This window comes from Peromyscus maniculatus, chromosome 1 (genome assembly GCF_049852395.1).
Source record: "Peromyscus maniculatus bairdii isolate BWxNUB_F1_BW_parent chromosome 1, HU_Pman_BW_mat_3.1, whole genome shotgun sequence".
Lineage (NCBI taxonomy): Eukaryota > Metazoa > Chordata > Mammalia > Rodentia > Cricetidae > Peromyscus > Peromyscus maniculatus.
In genome coordinates, this window is record NC_134852.1 from 35931637 (window position 1) to 35946429 (window position 14793).

General features: G+C 53.5%; 1 protein-coding gene across 2 annotated transcripts in view; it reads left to right on the forward strand.

Moving 5' to 3' along the window:
- Positions 1 to 14793, forward strand: part of Fcgbp (Fc gamma binding protein) — a 36000-nt gene that overhangs the window by 16083 nt on the left and 5124 nt on the right. For both annotated transcript variants that reach the window (XM_076574920.1, XM_076574921.1), the window contains 10 exons: positions 936 to 1518; positions 1624 to 1823; positions 3069 to 3210; positions 6365 to 6702; positions 7251 to 7824; positions 9514 to 10130; positions 10608 to 11151; positions 11632 to 12203; positions 12530 to 13103; positions 14231 to 14430. In XM_076574920.1, the coding sequence (XP_076431035.1) occupies positions 936 to 1518; positions 1624 to 1823; positions 3069 to 3210; positions 6365 to 6702; positions 7251 to 7824; positions 9514 to 10130; positions 10608 to 11151; positions 11632 to 12203; positions 12530 to 13103; positions 14231 to 14430 (4344 nt within the window). The remainder of the gene's footprint in view (positions 1 to 935; positions 1519 to 1623; positions 1824 to 3068; positions 3211 to 6364; positions 6703 to 7250; positions 7825 to 9513; positions 10131 to 10607; positions 11152 to 11631; positions 12204 to 12529; positions 13104 to 14230; positions 14431 to 14793) is intronic.

Below are 14793 nucleotides of genomic sequence, written 5' to 3' on the forward strand. Positions count from 1 at the left end.
GACCCCCTCGTGGGGAGAGTATGCAGAGCTCCAGGAGAAAATGGCAAAATTAGGGGAGGTACTGTGCAAAGTCCAGAGAGAGGAGGCCAGGAACTGGGGACCTTTTCCAATATGGCTAGAACTCTTCTTCTGTCCCACTGACTCTCTTCCTCCCCCTCCCCTCCCCTCCCCTCCCCTCTCCTCCTCTCCCCTCCCCTCTCCTTCCCTCCCCTCCCCTCCCCTCTCCACCTCTCCCCCTCCCCTTCTATCCTCTCTCCTCTCTTTCCCTCCCCTCCTCTCTCCTCCCCTCTCCTCCTCTCCCCTCCCCTTCCATCTCCTCCCTTCCCTTCCCCTCCCTCCCCTCCCCTTCCCTCCTCTCTCCTCTCCTCCCTTCCCCTCCTCTCCCTTCTTGTCCTCCTCCCTCCCCTCCCCTCCCCTCCCTCCCCTCCCCTCCCCTCTCCTCATAGGACACTTGTCATTGGACTTGGAGTCCAGGCTGATCTATGATTATCTCACTTCAAGACAATAACTCTAATTACATCTGTTGATCTTTCTCCAAATATGGTTGCTTTCTGAGCTTCTTGGTAGACTTATGTTTTTATTTATTTCTCTGTGTGTGCACACGTGCATGTAAGTGACCACAGAGGACAGAAAGGACATCAGGTCTGCTGGCGGAGTTACAGGAGATGGGAGCTGCTGGATGTGGGTGCTGTGGTCTGAACCCTGGCCCTCTGACAGAGCAGTGGATGCTCTTAACTGCTGACCCATCTCTCCAGCTTCTGGGTAGACCTGCCTTTTGGAAACCACCTTCCACCCACTATAAGACACTATTATTGTATATAGTTTACAAATATGGAAACTGAGGCCTAGAGAAATGAGGTCACATGGACTTCAGTGTCAGGTAGGAACATTCAGGGACTGACTGCCTCTGAAGCTTGCCATTCCCTGCCTTCCAGGTGGACGGCGTGGACATGAAGTTGCCTGTAGTGCTGGATGGAGGCAAGATCCGTGTCTCCCAACATGGGTCTGATGTTGTGATTGAAACTGATTTTGGCCTGCGTGTGGTCTATGACCTTGTGTACTATGTGCGGGTCACCATCCCAGGCAACTACTACCAGCAGATGTGTGGCCTGTGTGGAGACTACAATGGGGACTCCAAGGATGATTTCCAGAAGCCAGATGGCTCACAGGCAGCCAACCCGAGTGACTTTGGTAACTCCTGGGAGGAAGCTGTGCCCGACTCCCCCTGTGCGCCAGTGCCTCCCTGCACAGGGGACAGCTGTGGCACTGAATGCAGCCCTGAGCTGAAGGATAAGTACCATGGGGTGCAGTTCTGCGGGCTGCTCACCAGTCCCACAGGGCCACTGGCTGCCTGCCACAAGCTGCTGGACCCCCAGGGCCCCTTGGAAGACTGTGTCTTTGATCTCTGCCTGGGTGGCGGGAACCTGAGCATTCTCTGCAACAACATCCATGCCTACGTGAGCGCCTGCCAGGCAGCTGGGGGAGAAGTGGAGCCATGGAGGACTGAAACTTTCTGTCGTGAGTTACAGGACATTGAGGGGTGGGGAGCGGGGAGGTTGGCATAGAGAAGTAGACTCCCCAGTCCTCCCCCCCTGCACGCTGACCAGCATTTTCTTCTCACAGCGATGAAGTGCCCCCCTCACAGCCACTATGAGGTCTGTGCAGACACCTGCTCCCTGGGCTGCTGGGCTCTCAGTACCCCACAGCAGTGCCCAGAAGTGTGTGCCGAGGGCTGTGAGTGTGACTCCGGCTTTCTGTACAACGGCAAAGCCTGTGTGCCCATCCAGGAATGTGGCTGCTACCACAATGGGGTCTACTATGAGGTAAGGACCCAGCCATCTTACAGAGCCCAGGGCCCCCTCTGGGTTCCCCTCCCCACTGCTCATCAGCACTATAGCCTCCCCCCATTCAGTCTCTGTGTTCACTTCCGTCCACCCGCAACCCTGCTGTGGTCCACTTGTCCTTTCCAAGTCCCCACTTCGCTTCCTTTGCTATACCCTCCCCACAACTGTGGAAAGGTCTTTTAAAACATGATCGTGGGTCCCGAAGTTTTCAATCCTTCACTGCCTCCCCAGATCATTTCTCACCTTTGAATCCCAGATCTGAGCAGAAGTGTTCTTCCAGGTCACGAGGATGAGATCGTTTGTTACACCGGGCGCTCCCTCCCTCCGCTTCCCCATTCTCTCCCACAGGGGACCCCTGTGTGTTTGCTCAATCTGTCTCCTTGCAGGAGTGAGGAGTCTGAGGACAGTGCTCCCTCTGTGAATCGCAATAGTCCTGGGAGCAGATGTGTGCATGGTGCTTATCATGAACTTACTTATTATGTCTGTACATCATACACACACACACACACACACACACACACACACACACACACACCACACACACCACACACACACACACACACACACACACACTCATATTGTGGGAATTCTCAAATGTGCATTTGTTGAGAGAATACTGGAAGGAATCACTACACTCCTTTTCATCACTTAGCTTCAGAAACAATCAGCTTTCCCCCCAAGCCTAGCTTCATCTTGACTCACTTTTCCAAACCAGTCTGCATGATTGGAGAGGTCCTTCTGTGGTTGCATCTCTACTTTACACATGCTATGAACTCAGTTCTACCTCGTCGGATTGGTCCCGTTCCTAGCTGTCCCTCAGATGAGGACGCTGAGGGATAAGGAAGTTAAGCAGTGTTGTCCCACCACACGGCTCGGAAACGGTGGAACAGGCTCAACTGAGCAATGCCCCCCTAACTTTTGCTCTGACTGACTGACTACTTAGCTCTGCCCCCCTAACTTTTGCTCTGACTGACTACTTAACTCTGCTCCCCTAACAAGCAGCGGCAATTCAGTGCACATTTTGGAAAGAATGAATGAATAAATGAATGAAAATTAATGAAGAAATGAGTGAGTTGGGCCTCAAAGCCACACTGGGCATCTGTTCCACTGACAATGGAGCACACTGCTTAGAGCTGCCCCCAGCCCTCTCTGTGCCTGGAACGCTGGGGATGCCAGAGTCAGCACCCCCCCTGGTTACTGATGGCATGCTCTCTGTCCCCACAGCCGGAGGAGTCAGTTCTCATTGAAAACTGCCAGCAGCAGTGTGTGTGCCACCCAGGAAAAGGCATGGTGTGCCAGGATCACAGCTGCAAGCCAGGACAGGTGTGCGAGCCCTCAGGAGGCATCCTGACCTGCGTCACCAAAGGTGCTGGACAAGGGGGGCTGGGCTGGTGTGGGGGACACAGGTCAGGGGCTAGGAGCTAAAGGTGACGTCATTTTATGGTGAGAGGTGCTGAGGGCTGTGGATTGAGGTATCAGACCTTGGACTGGGATTCCAGGAGCCAAGGGAAGAGGTCATCCAGTCTGGGTGTCAGGGAACCTTCAGGCATTTGAGGCTGTGGGAACCTCAGGGCAAGATTTCGATGATGGATGTCAAAGGCCCTGGGAGGACTGCAGGGCTGGTGAGCTTTTTCTCAAGGGCCCTATGGTAAACACTTAAGCTTGCAGGCCACAGAGCTTTAAGCACAACTTGTAATATCGGCCCTTATGATATAAAGCGACCAGTGTATGGAGGGGCAGAGCGGCAACACAGCTGTATTTGCAACAACATGCACCAGGAGGCCCGGCTTCTTGCCCACTGGCTCATTGGACTAGGTTTGGACACCACCATTAAAGGGCAGTTAGGAGAGATTCGTCATTTTAACTTCCATTTCCCTGATGACCAAGGACACTGAACTCTTTTGTGTATTTGCTGGGAGCTCAGCAGTCTCCTAGAACACAGGGGTACTGGGCCAGGGCAGAGCCTTTCGAGTGGCTCTTCAGAATTTCTAAGGGTTCCGTCTTGGAGGATTCCTAGTCTAAGGCTGGGACATAGGACCTCCCTTGAGTTGATTTCTTAAAATGCGGGGCAGAGAACCCGGAGGGGTGAAAAGTAGGAACTGGTAACTGGAAGGCTGGGCTGAGACTCCCAGAGTGATGAACAGGACAGCAGAGTCCTGTCAGGAGAGGGATGCCACCTCTTTATCCCGATGGGGAAAGCTTTAGGCACTGAATGATTTGTGTGTTCGGGTGAGATCCAGGGGAGAGGGTTTGCCTGGCATACACAGAGCTCTAATTCCCCCCCCACCAGCATATAGAAGCAATGCTTTTCCCTTTCTTTTCTTCTCTTGTTTGCTGGTTGGTTGGCTGGCTTTTGTTGTTTGTTTGTTTGTTTTGAGACATGTTTCTCTGTGTAATCCTGACTGTCCTGGTAGACCAGGCTGGCCTTGAACTCACAGAGATCCGCCTGGCTCTGCCTCCCGAGTGCTGGGGTTAAAGGTGTGTGCCACTGCCCCCCCCCCCCACGCAGCACTGCTTTCTTTATATCTACACTTTACTAACGTGTGTCAATTACAGAAAGGAGGAGGGTCTGTGATTTCAATCCAGACAGCCTTTCATTACTGTTACTCCTCTTCCCTCTCCTTCCCCTTCTCCATCGGCCCCCACCCCCACTTTCAAGTTTCACATCCTTTTTCCTTCCTAACTTCTACATGTGAGAGAAGACTTACACTCATGACGTCACTGACCTCCAGTTCTCTCCATTTTCCTGCAAGTGACATAATCACGTTCTTGATGACTGAGTATAGCTCCTTTGGGTGTATGTACCTCATTTCGTACAACACATATCCTCTTGGTTGATGGGCATCTACACCGATCCCATGATATGGCCGTTTTGAACTGTGCCATCACAAACATGGATGTGCAGGAGACTCTCTTGTATGGTTTCTTGGACTCCTTTTGGTACATACCCAGGAGTGGTGGAGCTGGGTCCTAGTTTGGGTTTTACTAGGAACTTCATACTGATGTCTACAGTGGCTGCATCAGTTGAGGTTGCTCCTAGCAGCTGCTTGTTTCCTGATGACGGGCGTTCTGACTGGGCTGACATGCTGATTATTTGTGTCCTTCCTTTGAAGAGTGCCTGTCCATTTCCTGCTCACTGGATTACTTACTCTTTTGTTTTAATATGGTTTTTGTTGTTGTTGTTGTTCTTTATATGGTCTGGGTGAGAAAGAGAAAACTTACTTGATCAAAGATAGTGAATTAAAAAGTAGAGAAAAAGAAAAGAGGACTAAAAATTAAGGGTTAGGACTAGAGAGATGGCTCGGTGGTTAAGAGCACTGGCTGGTCTCTCAGAGACTCTGGGTTCAGCTTCCAGCACCCACATGGCTGCTGGAGAGAGAAAGAGAGACCCAGAGACAGACAGAGAGAGTTTTGTTGTTTGTTCACTACTGAGACTTGAGCATGTTTCTGCCACCGCCCGCCTCAGAGGCGGCTGCTCTTCTGCCGTCCTGGTCATTCCTCAGAAACAATAGCATTTAGAGTGTAGGAGCAGTCCACCACCTTCCCTTCAAGTCGCACTTCTAAAGGGGACTGACTGCTTTCAGGGGAGGGGAACACAAACTTCACTGGAACCCCACCAATCCCAAACGCTGCGGGATTTACAAGGCTTCCACCCTCAGCCTGCTTCAGACTGGGTGGCAGAGGATCGTGCAAGGCTGGAGATGCAGACGTGAACCCCCATCCCCCGAAGTGCTGGAGAAACTCAGCTGGAAGCAGCCACCTAGTGTGTCTGGTGACTAGCTAGAGATCCTGGTGTGTCTGGTGACTAGCTAGAGATCCTGGTGTGTCTGGTGACTAGCTAGAGATCCTGGTGTGTCTGGTGACTAGCTAGAGATCCTGGTGTGTCTGGTGACTAGCTAGAGATCCTGGTGTGTCTGGTGACTAGCTAGAGATCCTGGTGTGTCTGGTGACTAGCTAGAGATCCCGTGTCCACCTGCCACAGGCCCACAGCTCAGCAGCAGCAGCAGCCCCTGGAAGAGCAGAGCAGGTTGTCAGGACAGGGGCCCCTCCCCCAAGACTCCCTAGCGCCCTCTGCTGACAAAGCTTCCAGGCTGATTTTGAACAGGAAACAGAGGAGCAAGTTTGAAGGCTGGATGCCTGGACACAAAGCTGGGGCCGCAGAGAGAGTGACATAAGTGGGGTCTTGGAAAAAAAGGACAAGCCCGCAGAAATGAGACTCCTGGGCTGCATGTGACACTCAGGAATGGAGCTTTGCACTGTGGGATAGCCAAGCTGAGAGACGTAGATGTGGGGACCACAGGCATAAGATACAAAATTCTTGGACCCCTAGAGCTGGCTTCTCAGGGCCTGGTCTTACACACAGCACTTCGGGGCCTAGGCTTAGGTGTCAGGACACTGAGATCTGATCACACCTACAGCAACAATCAGAGCTGATATCCCTAGCACAGACTTGGACGGATGCCGGGAGCAGTCATGCTGGTGGTGGGCAGCCCTCAATGTTCTCTCTCCTCTCGCCACAGACCCATGCCACGGTGTCACTTGCTGGCCACAGGAGACGTGCAAGGTTCAAGGCGGTCAGGGCGTGTGTGTGCCCAACTACAATTCCACATGTTGGCTGTGGGGTGACCCTCACTACCACTCCTTCGATGGTTGGAACTTTGACTTCCAGGGCACCTGCAGCTACCTGCTGGCAGGAACTCACTGTCCCGGGGTCAGTGCCGAGGGCCTGACTCCCTTTACTGTCATCACCAAGAATGAGAACCGGGGCAACCCTACCGTGTCCTACGTGAGACTGGTCACCGTGACCGCCCTCAATGTCAACATTTCCATCCACAAGAATGAGATCGGCAAAGTCCGGGTATGCTAAACAGGATGGTCCCGGGAACACCCTGGGGGAGGAGGCCAGATGAACCCTGATATTATTAGCAGTATTAGGAGCTGAAAAGTGTCAGTTTTCATACAGACATTAACCACGTGGGAGGAAATCACAGGAAATTAAGCATAGCCCTCTGCTAACAGCTCAAAGTAGACCCACGATGTCTGCCTTCATTTAGACTAGTGGTTCTCAACCTTCCTAATGCTGTGACCCTTTAATATAGTTCCTCATATTGTGGTGATCCCAACCATAAAATTATTTTCTTTGCTACTTCATAACTGTAACTTTGCTACTGTTATGAAACATAATGTAAATATCTGTGTTTTTCCGATAGTCTTAGGTGACCCCTGTGAAAGGGTCATTTGACCCCCTCCAAGGGGTCACGACCCATATGTTGAAAACTGCTGGTATAGACCTAGATTTCAGCCCAGGGTGTCTTCTGCTGGAGGGAGACATCTAGAACAGAAATTCACAGAGGAGAAGGACAGTGGGAAAGGAAGCTGACCCCATTGAACTCCCTCTCTCCCCAGGTGAATGGCGTTCTGAAGGCCTTGCCTGTCTACCTGGCTGGTGGGCAGATTTCAGTGGTTCACGGAGGCTCCAAGGCTGTGCTGGTGACTGACTTCGGGCTTCAGGTCACCTACGACTGGAACTGGAGGGTAGAGGTCACACTGCCCAGCAGCTACCATGGTGCAGTGTGTGGGCTCTGTGGAAACATGGACAAAAACCCCCAAAATGACCAAGTCTTCCCTAACGGCACAGCGGCACCCTCAATACCCACCTGGGGCGGCAGCTGGCAGATTCCAGGGTGGGACCCTCTTTGCTGGAATGAATGTCAGGGTTCCTGTCCAATGTGCCCAGAGGACCAAGTGGAGAAGTATGAGGGTCCTGGCTACTGTGGACCTCTGGCTCCTGGCACAGGGGGCCCCTTCGCCAGCTGCCATGCCCATGTGCCTCCTGAAAGTTTCTTCAAGGGCTGTGTGCTGGATGTCTGTCTGGGTGGTGGCAACAAAGACATACTTTGCCAGGCACTGGCCTCCTATGCTGCTGCCTGCCAGGCTGCTGGCATTGAAATAAAGGACTGGAGGACTCAGGCAGGCTGTGGTGAGTGGTGGGGACCAGGGTAAGGGCTGGGCTGGCTCCACTCCCACCGTTTGGGGTCTTTCTGCTGGCTTCTGCTTGTCTTTGTCTCCCGGCTTGCTACGGGCTGCAGGAATATAAGAACTCAGCTGGTTATGACAAAACCACTACCTGGAGGGATCAAGGAATTCCTTCAGAGGAAGCCAAATTCCAAGGAGCTTTTCATGCTATTTGGCTTGTTATATACCAGCAGTCTTCTGTTATGAAAATCATGTGTGCCTTCATAGCTTTCCCAATCCATTCTTTCCTAAGAATTGCTAACAGTGTGGACTGATCACTATTTGGACATATACGTTCGAGGTATTTGGAGAACAGCCTCAAGAAAGGCTTCCTTCCCTCAGGCCCATCCATTTTTTTCCTTTCAGCACTGGAATCAGAAATCTCCCTTAGCCACATTCAAGGACTAACAGGAATAACAGTCCAGACCACCACATAATAAGTCTCCTGATATTAAGGGAAATTCCACATGGAGACACTGCCTAGGTCAGGTGGACCTTAAGTAATAGCTTCACACAATTTAGCTCGGACCCTCCCTTTTTTATACCCTTACTAACTTTATAGACCTCTAATTCCTTACCTAACCACTTCTAGGAATATTTAAATAACCTTCTGCACTGACAGCTATGCTCAGCCAGAACCCCAGTTCAAGCCTCCCTGTAATTATCATTATTGGTAGCATCCGGCCAGGTCCATCCCCAGACCGAGGAAAGTACCTTATCAGAGACACCTCTGTACTCTCTAAGAACAGACTTAAGCGTCCAGACTACCCATTTGAGAAGGCCTGGTGGATGTGCCAATTATGCTTAACTTTCTCCATTCCAAAGACTTATCTCTAGCTTTAGATCCACCCTTAACAATTAACTCAGAACAAAGGGTCCCAACTTACAGGTGCATCCAGCTGTGATGGAAATTGACCAGCCAAGTTGCCTAGGGATGGAGCCCACTCACCGGAAACAGTGGGAACAGAAACAGCTTGAGAGATAGGGGTCAAAGGGATAAAAAGGAGTTGTATTTTCAGATAAGGACTTAGGGGTATAAGGAGACAGAGAGGAAGAGAGGAGTGGAGAACTTGAGGACAGAGAACTGAGAGGGGTAAGGAGGATTTTGACCAGAGAGAACATGTGGACGAGATGGAAGATGAGGAAGAGTCAGATGGGTAAGTACTAGCTGGGTAAGAATGAGATGAAAAGGAACTAGATGAGGCAGAATTAAGATGAGAGAATTAAGATAGAACTTACAGGAACAGTAGATAAAGGTAGAGAGAAATCAGGCAAGAAAGGAGCTAGGCACAAGAGCAGAACTGAAGCTGTGTAGATAGGATATTATCCCAGATAAATCAAAGCAAGTGGACTAAAGAGCTTGGAGTACTTAGATTCTTTTCCCGAAAATAATTCTCGCAGTTCGTAGTTTCTCTCCTGAGCCCCTGGGAAGTATAATATTAAGGCTGGTCCTTTTAGTATTATACAAGACAGGCTGTCTCTGTCTGTGTCCCCAGTTCATCTCTCTCTCCATCTCACTCCATCTGCTCTACTTTGTCCCAGCTTCCCTCCCTGACGGTCCCCTTCTGTCTCTGTTGATGTCTTTCCCACTGCATCCCCAGAGACCACTCCAACACCATTCTTCATTTCTCTCTCTCCCTTCATCTATCCACAGAGATCGCCTGTCCTGACAACAGCCACTATGAGCTCTGTGGCCCACCCTGCCCAGCCAGCTGCCCACCCCCTGCACGCCACACAACTCCAGCTGCGTGTGACGGGCCCTGTGTGGAGGGGTGCCAGTGTGACCAGGGCTTTGTGTTGAGTGCTGAGCAGTGTGTTCCCCTGGACGGTGGCTGTGGCTGCTGGGCCAACGGCACATACCATGAACCAGGCACTGAGTTTTGGACTGATGCCACCTGCTCTAAGAGGTGTCACTGTGGACCTGGAGGTGAATCCCTGGTCTGCACATCTGCCAGCTGTGGGCTGGGTGAGGAGTGTGCCTTGTTGCCCTCTGGCCAGCTCGGCTGCCAACCTACAAGCACAGCTGAGTGCCAAGCCTGGGGTGATCCCCATTACATCACTCTAGATGGGCACCGGTTTGACTTCCAAGGCACCTGCGAGTACCTGCTGAGCGCACCCTGCCATGCGCCACCCACTGGGACTGAATACTTCAATGTCACTGTGATTAATGAGCACAGGGGCAGCCAGGCTGTCAGCTACACCCGCACTGTCACTCTGAACATCTATGGCCTCAGCCTGACCCTTAGCGCCCGCTGGCCCAGGCAGCTGCAGGTGAGTGGGCTGTGGTCCAGGAGCCTCTGCTGTACAGGAGAGAAGGAGGGATGGGCCATTCCCCAAATCACCTTCCCCAGCCTGTGGGAGCAGGGAGGCTGGAAGCAGTGTCTTCCCCAGGCTCCGCCTTCCATTATCCCTCTGAAGGGGGACTGTCAAAAGTGCCTACTTGACGGGAGCACAGAGAACCAGGGAGATGGTGTGAGGGGCTGGTTCACTTCTGTTAATTCAGCTTTCAGAGACTGGGGTCAGAGGGCTGCAGAGACTTGCAGAAGCCTAGCCTGCCATACTCACTCCTTGTTACAGGAGGCAACAAACAGAAAATAAACAAAACCAAAAGAGTCCACCACGCCACATCTCATTACCCTAACAATAGCAGGGCAGTAACCTACTTTGAATCTCTATCTTGTAAGTGGTGGAAACATGCAAAACTATTGGTGTGTCTTACCTCTCACTCTCTCCCCGCCCGCCCCGCAGGTGAACGGAGAGTTCGTTGCTCTGCCCTTCCATCTGGACCAACGACTGAGCATTTACCTAAGTGGAGCAGATGTAGTGGTGAACACTGCCTTTGGGCTCTCCCTGGCTTTTGACGGCGACAGCTTCGTGCGCTTGCGCGTGCCTGCAGCCTATGCAGGCGCCCTCTGTGGCCTGTGCGGGAACTACAACAAAAATCCCAACGATGACCTGACCGCAGTAGCCGGGAAACCTGAGGGCTGGAAGGTGGGAGGAACTCCAGGCTGTGACCAGTGCGTGACTGAGCCTTGCCCACAGCCCTGCACACCTGAGCAACAGGAACCCTTCCGTGGCCCCGATGCCTGTGGCATAATCTCGTCCCCCGAAGGCCCGCTGGCACCCTGCCACAGCCTCGTGCCGCCCACACAGTACTTCGAGGCTTGCTTGCTGGATGCCTGCCAGGTTCAGGGCCATCCAGGAGGCCTCTGTCCTGCCATCGCCGCCTATGTGGCGGCTTGTCAGGCTGCTGGGGCCCAACTTGGAGAGTGGAGGAAGCCAGACTTCTGTCGTGAGTACTGACCCGTGCAGCTCCCCACAAACAGGGTCTCCCCCAACCCTTCCCAGGGGCTCTAAGACAAGGGTCCTGGTGCTTCAGGGGAGCTCAAGGCCCATCCCCACCACCTGCTGTCAGAGATGCACCCTGGCCCTGATACTGAAAAGCACCAATGGGCAGGGAAGGACCTAGCTACACACCCAGAGTCACAAAGGCTGGGCGCAGACCCCTCTGGGAGCTTCATTTTGCTAGTGGACTTGGATAGGACCCAGTGAGAGTTACTCAGTAGGAAACCCTGTCAGAGGCCAAGTGAGACGTGACAGTTACCGAAGCCTCAATGGGGTTGGGACTTCCAGATCAAGGCTGGACTGGCTGCCCACTACAGCTCTACATCAAGTCCCATGCCAAGCCACCGGCTGACTCAGCTCTTCTTACACACAAGCCCTTCCGGTCCCTCCATTGCCTCTGCCTGACTCTCCTTTTTCTACCCCACAGCTTTCCAGTGTCCCGCCAACAGCCACTACCAGCTCTGTGGGGACTCCTGCCCTGTGAGTTGCCCGAGCCTCTTGCCCCCAGAGGGCTGTGAAACCACCTGCCGTGAGGGCTGTGTCTGTGATTCTGGCTTTGTGCTCAGTGGTGACGCCTGTGTGCCCGTGGGCCAGTGTGGCTGCCTCCACAATGGACGCTACTACCTGCTAGGTGCCACATTCTACCCAGGCCCTGAGTGTGAGCGGCTCTGTGAGTGTGGGCCAGGTGGCCAGGTCAGCTGCCAGGACGGTGCAGACTGCGAGCCCTATGAGGAGTGCCGGATAGAGAACGGCATCCAGGCCTGCCATCCCACTGGTTGTGGCCACTGCCTGGCTAATGGGGGCATCCATTATGTCACCCTTGATGGACGGGTGTATGATCTTCATGGCTCCTGCTCCTATGTCTTGGCACAAGTCTGTCACCCGAAACCTGGAGAGGAGGAGTTTTCCATTGTGCTTGAGAAGAACTCAGCCGGTGATCCCCAACGTGTGGTGGTTACAGTGGACGGCCAGAATGTGGTCCTGGCTAAAGGGCCACAGGTGAGTGGACACAAGCCTGCCCAGAGTTCTGGTAGGGACTTGACCCCACCTTGGCCTCACCCTATAGGGTCTCAGTAGACCTTGGAGGGCTCCAGAGTATGGGAACATCACTGCCACACCCTAATAGTTCCGGGTTTGTGGGTAAAGGTCCCATCTCGGAATCTATTGTAGTCACGGCCCCAACCTGGGTGCTTAACAGGGCCTGATTTTAGCTCCTAAGGGGCTTCCAAGAAGGTCTGGGATAGACCACACTCTACGCAGGGACTGTGAGTACCGGCCCTACACTGAGGTGCTCTCCCCCTCATCCTAACTGACCCTTCCACCAGGTGACTGTGGATGGTGAAACTGTGGTCCTGCCTGTGACGAAAGGCCACGTGAGTGTGACTGCTGAAGGCCGAAACATGGTTCTGCAGACAAGCAAGGGGCTGAAGCTTCTCTTTGACGGTGATGCCCACATCCTCATGTCCATCCCTAGTCCCTTCCGTGGACGGATCTGCGGCCTCTGTGGGAACTTCAATGGGAACTGGAGTGATGACTTTGTGCTGCCCGATGGAACAGTAGCCCCCAGTGCAGAGGCCTTTGGAGCTGAATGGCGAGCTCCCAGCTCCTCTCTGGGCTGTGGTGAAGGCTGTGGGCCCCAAGGCTGCCCTGTGTGCTTGGCCGAGGAGACAAAATCATATGAGAAAAATGAAGCCTGTGGGAAGATCCGAGACCCCCAAGGCCCCTTCAAAGACTGCCACCAGGTTCTGAGTCCCTTGGAATACTTCCGCCAATGCGTGTATGACCTGTGTGCCCATAAGGGCAACAAAACATACCTCTGTCGTAGCCTGGCAGCCTACACTGCAGCCTGCCAGGCAGCTGGTGCAACCGTGAAGCCCTGGAGGACAGACAGCTTCTGCCGTGAGTGTCTGTGGGCCCCTCTTGGGACCTCCTGGGCCCTGGAGAAATCCCTGCCCATGACTGGGCCTCCTCTAACCCTGCTCCAGCATCCTCTGTGCCTTCCCCCATTTACTTGTGGCTCTGGGGTCTCAGACTCCAGTCAAGAGTCCACCCTCCCCAGACCCCATCCACCTCTTCCCAGAGCTGTTCCCAGCTCTTTCTGCAGTGACCTGGAAGGGGGCTGATGGATTGAGAGCCCACAGGAGTCCTGAGTTGTGGCTCACTGGCCCCTACCTCAGATCCTGTGTCCTTTCGCATCCTCAGGGCAAGGCTCCAGCTAGCAGACGCCCCAATCCAGGTCCACACACTTCCTTCCAATTTGCAGGGCAGGCACAAGTCCTGTCAGGCTCTGCATGACAAGACCGTGGCCACTGACGTTTGTTTCATGGCAGAGCCGTGTCTCCCTCAGTCCCCTGAGGGCAGGACCTAAACCCAGGGCCATCATCACTCCGTAGTGTAGCACCTGTCCCAGTGATGACAGCAGACACTGTCTCCAGCTCTGGACTTCCTCCTGAGTACTAGGCTGGTGTATCCATGGCCTCCTGGGTAATCTCTGGTGACCCTTGGAGCTGAATGCAGCGTTTCTTCCCAAGCCTGACCCTTCTCTCTTCCAGTGCCCATTAGATGCCAGCCTCGCCATCCTGGGGCTACTTAGAGCCCAAAGTTTTGCCTGTTTTTGTCCTGGTCTCAACCCTCTGCCTGTGATTCCCCATCCCATTCAAGCCTCTACCTGATTTTCTCAATGAGCCATGAGCCAGGACCACTTGAGCCGTAGCTCTTCAGCGCGCTGGGCGCGAGTTCTTTAGCACAGGCTCTTCGGCGCTTGTGTCCTCAACATCGTGTTAGGTTTTTGGACTGTGGCAAATGCTTGAGAGAAACAGTTTTTGAGGCTCTATGGTGATTCGAGGTGTCAGACATTTCTGTTCAAGGTAACTGGATGCACCCCTGAGCCTGACGTAGGACAGGGTTGCGGCAGAGAGAAGCAGATGGAGGTAACAGAGCCAGGCACAGAGACAGAAGTGGGGGGCGGGCAGTGGACATTCTTAAAGGCACAGTCTAGCTGATGGATTTGCCTCCTCTTCCTCCAGCTCTGCAGTGTCCCGACCACAGCCACTACTCTGTGTGCATGAGCTCCTGCCAGGGCTCCTGCGCTGCCCTCTCTGGCCTCACCCAATGCACCACTCGCTGCTTTGAAGGATGTGAGTGTGACAATCACTACCTGCTCTCCCAGGGTGTGTGCATTCCTGCCCACGACTGCGGCTGCACCTACAATGGCCAATATATGCCGGTGAGCAGGGACTCCAAGCAGGAGGTGGGGGCGGAAGAGATGGAGGGACATTCAGAGCTGCTGTGCTCTGGGTTTCTCTTCAGGGATTGGGACACTGGGGGCCACCACCTGTTCCCAGCTGCGTCTGCAGTGCTAAGTCACCCCAGACTCGGCAGGTCGAAGCAAGAGAGCTTAGTTGCCCACAGCTCTGGAGGCCAGGGGTCAAGGACCAGCTCACGGCACTAAAGTCGAAGCACTGGAAAGCTGACACTGTCTAAGAGGTCACGGAGGGAAATCTCTGCCTTGTGTCTCCCACCCTCTGGCAGCCTCGGTCATTCCTTGGCTTGGCCACACCACTCCAATCTCTGCCATCGCTTCTCTGGG